This window comes from Bombina bombina, chromosome 5 (genome assembly GCF_027579735.1).
Source record: "Bombina bombina isolate aBomBom1 chromosome 5, aBomBom1.pri, whole genome shotgun sequence".
NCBI lineage: Eukaryota > Metazoa > Chordata > Amphibia > Anura > Bombinatoridae > Bombina > Bombina bombina.
In genome coordinates this window covers 65,680,598-65,687,373 of record NC_069503.1, presented here as the reverse complement: position 1 = coordinate 65,687,373, position 6,776 = coordinate 65,680,598, and the positions used below count along the sequence as shown (strand labels likewise).

Below are 6,776 nucleotides of genomic sequence, written 5' to 3'. Positions count from 1 at the left end.
GTTTGTAAATGATTTCAGTGAGAAACCTAAAATTGTGAAAAATTTTAAGTTTTTTTTAATTTGATCGCATTTGGCGGTGAAATGGTGGCATGAAATATACCAAAATGTGCCTAGATCAATACTTGGGGTTGTCTACTACACTACACTAAAGCTAAAATTAACCCTACAAGCTCCCTAAAAGCTCCCTAATTAACCCCTTAACTGCTGGGCATGATACACTTGTGGTGCGCAGTGGCATTTAGCGGCCTTCTAATTACCAAAAAGCAACGCCAAAGCCATATATGTGTGCTATTTCTGAACAAAGGGGATCCCAGAGAAGAATTTACAAACATTTATGCCATAATTGCACAAGTTGTTTGTAAATAATTTCAGTGAGAAACCTAAAGTTTGTGAAAAAATTTGTGAAAAAGTGAACAATTTTTTGTATTTGATCGCATTTGGCGGTGAAATGGTGGTATGAAATATACCAAAATTGGCCTAGATCAATACTTTGGGATGTCTACTAAAAAAAAATATATAAATGTCAAGGGATATTCAGGTATTCCTGACAGATATCAGTGTTCTAATGTAACTAGCGCTAATTTTGGAAAAAAATGGTTTGGAAATAGCAAAGTGCTACTTGTATTTATGGCCCTATAACTTGCAAAAAAAGCAAAGAACATGTAAACATTGGGTATTTCTAAACTCAGGACAAAATTTAGAAACTATTTAGCATGGGTGTTTTTTGGTGGTTTTAGATATGTAACAGATTTTGGGGGTCAAAGTTAGAAAAAGTGTGTTTTTTTTCCATTTTTCCTCATATTTTATCATTTTTTTTATAGTAAATTATAAGATATGATGAAAATAATGGTATCTTTAGAAAGTCCATTTAATGGCGAGAAAAACGGTATATAATATGTGTGGGTACAGTAAATGAGTAAGAAGAAAATTACAGCTAAACACAAACACCGCAAAAATGTAAAAATAGCCTTGGTCCCAAACGGACAGAAAATGGAAAAGTGCTCTGGTCACTAAGGGGTTAAGAAAGAGCTTTGTACCATTTCAACAGATATTGTATCTCTTGCTAACGAGGTTAAGCAATTTGCTTCAAGACTAGACGAGGCAGAAACTAGGATCTCAGACCTGGAGGACTGAGCCAATATCCAGGATGAGTTAGTCCACAGTCAGGAGGTTAAAATAACTAGCCTACGATCACGCTTGGAGGACCTGGAAGACCACTACAGGCGGAATAATATTAGAATTGTGGGATTACCTGAATCCCCCGAGTATGAGGACCTCATGAAGGTTACCTCGCTATTATTGCCCAAAGCGTTAGGTTTCCCCGCACAACATCTCCCTCTAGCGCAGTGTTAATTTCGTTGACGAAAATATTTTCGTCAAATGTTTTCGTCAGCGGCCGTTTTTAGTGACGAAAAGTTAACGAAAATTAAGTTATCATTAAGTCAATTGACGAAAAATATGACGAAAATCAATTCCAATTTTCGTCATTGGACGAAACCGAAACGAAAATGTGAGGGTCTGAGGGAGGGACGTCACCTGAACCTCCGCTTTTTAGTTTCCTCTGAGCTCCACCCACCGCTGTCTGTTAGAGTGAGATGCACGCAGCCACGCATGGGAGTCTGGGAGAGAGAGTGAGAGACGCAGGCGCAGCTGCAGGATCCCTCTGTTTGCCTAAGGGAGTCGGGACTTCTGGAACAACGCCCTGCAGTGCAACTGAGTGCAAACCACAGAAGAGAAGAGGAAGAGTTGGAATTGGAATTCCTCCATGTCTGGAGAGTGGAAATTGAATGTGACGTGGTGAGTGACTTGTGTGTTTGTCTACTGAATTTTTAGTATAAGATCTCGGTTCGGTTCACGTTGCCAGTGCCACATGGTTATGTCGCCATGCAATGCATCCTCCTACCCTACTCTTAGGTGTCAGGCTTCCTGTCTGTGTAGTGTGTATCTCACAGTCTGTCACTGCAAAGTCCATGTATTTATTTAGGAAGGATATATATTATAGGAGGATCTGGCATCGGCATGGCAGGCTCAGCTCAATGGTGGCCTGGGTGGGTGGCGCAGGTGACTTATAAGGAAGGGGCACTGATCTGATCTGATCTGATGGGCCTGAAAATGAAATAGTAGCAGAGTGGGGGCTGAGGGGTTGCTGCTGAGCTGACTGACTGACCCTTGCTTTAACAATTACAGCATTTTTCTGTATTATTACCATTTTGTCTAGTACTAGTAATATCTTTCTTTTTGGGTAACACCAGTCACCAACAGGTAGCATACACTGCTGCACAAACTGTACAGATACAGATGACACTAGTCACAGAAATGTTAGTGTCTGGGAGAAAGAGAAGAGAAGATCTATGGATGCATTTTACATTTGATGCTAAGGAGAACAAGACCCTTTGCAAACCATGTGGAGTGGCAATCACTGGTAAAAATACAACAAACTTGAAGCGTCATTTGCAGATGAGTCATCCCGAAATTCATACAAAGGTACTATGCACTGCACAGTCACACTTAAATGGTTGTTTAAGATAAAGTTATTTAGTCAGGTAGGCCAAACTGGTGTTTTCTTTTCACTAAACTTAAAGGGACATAAAACAGGTTGGTTTGGTCCAGGTTCAGAATAGATCTGTTCAACTGCATATCCATTATCCTAAGCTAAACGGGCTAATTTTTTTTAATAATTATCAAAACTAAGCAAAATGAATTACATTATAGCTAAGCTGCCCCCTGGCCTGGAGCAGCCAACTCCACCCCCACAGTGTTTTACAGTCACAGGCATTGTATTTTAACTGAGTTCACACACAGCTTCTAGTTCTCTAGGCATGCTCCAGTAGATATTATGGATAATCCCTATGCATTTTGGAATTCCACCAACAACAAAAACACACAATATATATAGAAGGAAATGTGTGGGATGTGGGGGGAGTTAGAGCTTTACAATTCAGAAACTAAAAAGAAAGGGTTAATGTCGACTACTGGCACGGCAGTATAAAATTGCAGGTAAAGTAATTAAAATACATATTATTAATTATATTTTGTCTCTATCCTATCCCACTTGTTTTATGTCCCAATACAAGCCTAAAGAAACCACTGCTGTCCTGTATTGATTGATGAGATAACTAACCCTTTTGAGAGTGACATATGGTGGAACTGGGACTCAGGAAGCAAGGGACATAAATGTAGTATATATATATATAGAAAGAGACAATTGAACTTGGTGCTGTGGATGGGTGACCGTGAGAGAAAGAAAAATCAGAATTATTAGATTTTTTCCCCCCACCTTATTCACCCCCACAGATACAGAAAACATCCAATGATGGGCCAAGTCAAGCCAGTGCACCACAGCAAAATATTTACACAGCTCTTGTAAGTGCTTCAAAATACAAAATTGACTCTAAGGAACAACAGGCCAGGGAGGATGCCATAGCAAAATGGATTGGGCGCACTGGATTACCAGTCAGAACGATTGAAGATGAGGACTTTGTTAACATGATGGCGACCGTAGATAGGAGACTGAGTGTTCCAAAGAAAACTAAAATAAATAATCTGATTGACAAACATTATGAAGATGAAAAACAAAAATTCAAAAAGAGACTGGCTGCTGCCCGGAGAGTATCTATTTGCACTGATTTGTGGACAAAAAAAGGACTAACAGCTTCATTCCTTGGTATAAGTGCGTGCTACTTTTGTGTTGACCAAAATAAAGCTGATCACATATTGTTGGCCCTTGAACAAGTAGCACACCCACACACTGCACAGTCAATCAAATCATGTGTGGACAAATGCTTGCAAGAGTGGGACATACCAAAGAAGAAGATCCTTACAGTGATAACAGACAATGGGAGTAATATGGTGGCAGCATTTAAACACACCACAGCAGCAGCAGAAGAACCACCCAGCTTTAGTGAGGAAGACTCCCCCATAACGGAAAGTGACTCTGAGTCGTCTGAGTCTGAAATTGATGATTTGCGGTGAGCCATTTTTATTATTTTTTCAATCTTTTTCATGATGACAGTCAATTTTAACATGGATATGAGATTGATGTTGGGGGCGGGCTGTATCTTTTGTTGTTATTTTTCCATTTACACTTTGTATTGTAATCTTGTGTAAAGTATTCCCATCCATAATTAAGATATTGAGGGTTTAAAAACTTGAATGGAAAACTTTTTTATACTTTATGCTTATTTGACTGTGCTCTGTCCTCTTAGGTACCAACAGATCGACATGGACCGGACACCGTGTGTGGTGCATACCTTACAACTTGTGGTCCACATGGTGCAGAAGGAGGCAAGTGTTAAGAGAATCCTTGATAAAGCAAGGTCAGTAGTGAAACTCTTCCGCAAGTCTTCCGTTGCAACACAGAAGATATTGGAGCAGTGTGGCCTTATTGTTTTAAATGACTGCCCCACACGCTGGTCAAGTACATTCAACATGATCGTACGACTCATCAAAGTGAAAGACTCGGTCTGCCAAATCGCAAACAACATGGGATGGGACAGCTTTCTCCCTAGTGAATGGCAAAAGCTCACATCATTGCATGATCTACTGCTGCCATTTGCAGAACATACTAAAACACTCCAGAGTGACACCATGTCCATGTCCCTGGTTGTCCCTGCCCTCTTTGATCTGCTCAGTCACCTTGATGACTTTAAACAGAACACTAGCTACCAAGACCTTGCCACAATTGCACAAAAAATGAAAGGGAATGTAAACCAGCGTTTTGCTTCATTCTTAGATACAACAGATGAAAGGTTCTCCCCACTTGCAGCTGCTGCTTGTTTTGTCAACCCTACTGTCTGTGAAACCCTTGTTGATGTGGCTGATGAAAATATTCAGGAACTTCTTAAACAGGCAGAGGAGTATGTGATAAGAAAATCAGCATTGCCCCACACACAAGATGAGGATCTGTCTGAAGAAGATGATGCACTTGCAGAAGAGGAGAATATTGAGAAATCAAAGGAAGAAGCCCCACCATCCACATCAAAGCACAGAGTCTTTCGGTTTCTCTCAAAATGCCGCAGAAGACCCAGGCAGAGGACCTCCCCAAACAACATAGAGCAGCAGATCAGAAAATATAGGGAGGAAGAGCTTTTGCAACAACCCATCACTGATGACGACACTGGAACAGATTTTTGGCTGTCAAAGAATGATACTTTTTATCACCAGTTAAAACCTTTTGCATTAGACCTGTTGGCTATGCCAGCTTCTCAAGCCTTTGCAGAGAGAATATTCAGTGTCACAGGTGACCTCTCTCGAGGCCGGCGGAATAGAGCAAGGGTCATATTGGCACGAAGTGCTTTCCTTAAAATGAATCGAAACAAATAGAAATGTTTTTATTCTCCAGTTACTTATAACATGTTAAGCATTTTTAGCATACCTATACTTGTGGGTTTGGGTTGTGTTTCACTCACTGCTTATTGCTATAGGAAGAATCAATAATTCAACAGTTCTAATTGTCAAATACAGTGACAGTCATAGAAAAAATGCATAAGGCTAGTGCTACAATACCATAAGTGAGTGTGTGTGTGGATTAGAATTTCTGTGGAACTATAATAACAACCACCACCAATAAACTCCTCTCTCTCTCTCTCTCTCTCTTAGCATTGATAATAGAGGTAAATATATCACACTAAAGAAAAAGAAAAATAGACCAGTAAGTTTAGTTACAGTAACTTTCAATTAGATGCATATTGTTGCTATGGATGAATCATGTCATGTCAATGAATCTAGCAGTGAATAGTATTCACTCACTCCTGACAGCACTTCCTAAACCTATACAAACGTCTCAGACAGATTTATAATTAGGCAGAGTAGGCACATATCATTTTTTTACGTCAGGCAGGCCCAGGTTCTGCCCCTAGGGGAGTTGGCAGCAGGACCTCAGCGTAAGGGTTCCCTACCTTGCACCTGTCTACAATGTGGTGCCAGAAATGTAAATCCACTCCAGCCCCTAGTAGATAGATAAGCTATAGGTGCTGCTCACTTGCTGTCAAATTTAGCACTGAATAAATAGTATTATCTGCTGTATTAACAGCACTTCCTATAGCAACAATATGCATCTCATTGTAAGTTAGTGGGGTGTTCTTAGTGTGATACATATTTACCTCTATTGTCAATGCTTGCTGAGACAGAGAGAGGAGTTATAAAAAGTGGTGATTGTTATATAGTTCCATACAGTACAGCTGCTAGCATTGTATTTGTAGCCTCTGCACTTTTTCTTTGAATGTATCTGAGAATTAGAATTGTTGAAATTTGAAACAATAAACTGTGAAGATGTGAAAAATTGTGAACAGTCCACGTCCAGTGAGTCAGTTCGTAACTGATTCTTATTATAGAAATAAGCATTACCCCTCTAGTATTGGTTAATTACTTTAGTAGTTATGCTGTCTGTGCCTTTGCTGCCTGTAGCACTAGCTGGCTGCAGAATTGTTTTGTTGTGTACGGTTAAGGTTAACAAGTTACTTGAACTGTTAAAAGGTTTTATATTCAGGTAATAATATGTGCAATGGGATTACAGTACAGTTGCACTTCTCTTTGTCAAAATTCAAAAAACAATATTCTTGTTTGTTAATTGTTTACCAGTACACAACTAAACAATTCTGCAGCCAGCTAGTGCTACAAGGCAGCAGAGCAAAATCAAACTTGCTTTTATTTTGCTGTCTGTGCCTTTGCTACTGCCTTGTAGCACTCGCTGGCTCTGGCTGCAGAATTGTTTTGTTGCGTACTGTGTTCAAGTTAGTAAGTTACTTGAACTGTTAAGGTTTTATATTCAGGTAATA

At 39.8% G+C, this 6,776-nt stretch overlaps 1 protein-coding gene across 1 annotated transcript; it reads left to right on the top strand.

The window, feature by feature from the left end:
• Window positions 1–1,358: 1,358 nt before the first annotated feature.
• LOC128659872 (E3 SUMO-protein ligase ZBED1-like) lies at window positions 1,359–4,028 on the top strand. The gene is made up of 3 exons (XM_053713451.1): window positions 1,359–1,797; window positions 2,253–2,484; window positions 3,295–4,028. The coding sequence occupies exons 1-3, from the start codon at window positions 1,766–1,768 to the stop codon at window positions 3,970–3,972; spliced, it is 942 nt and encodes a 313-aa protein (XP_053569426.1). The 5' UTR covers window positions 1,359–1,765; the 3' UTR covers window positions 3,973–4,028.
• The last annotated feature ends 2,748 nt before the right edge of the window (window positions 4,029–6,776 follow it).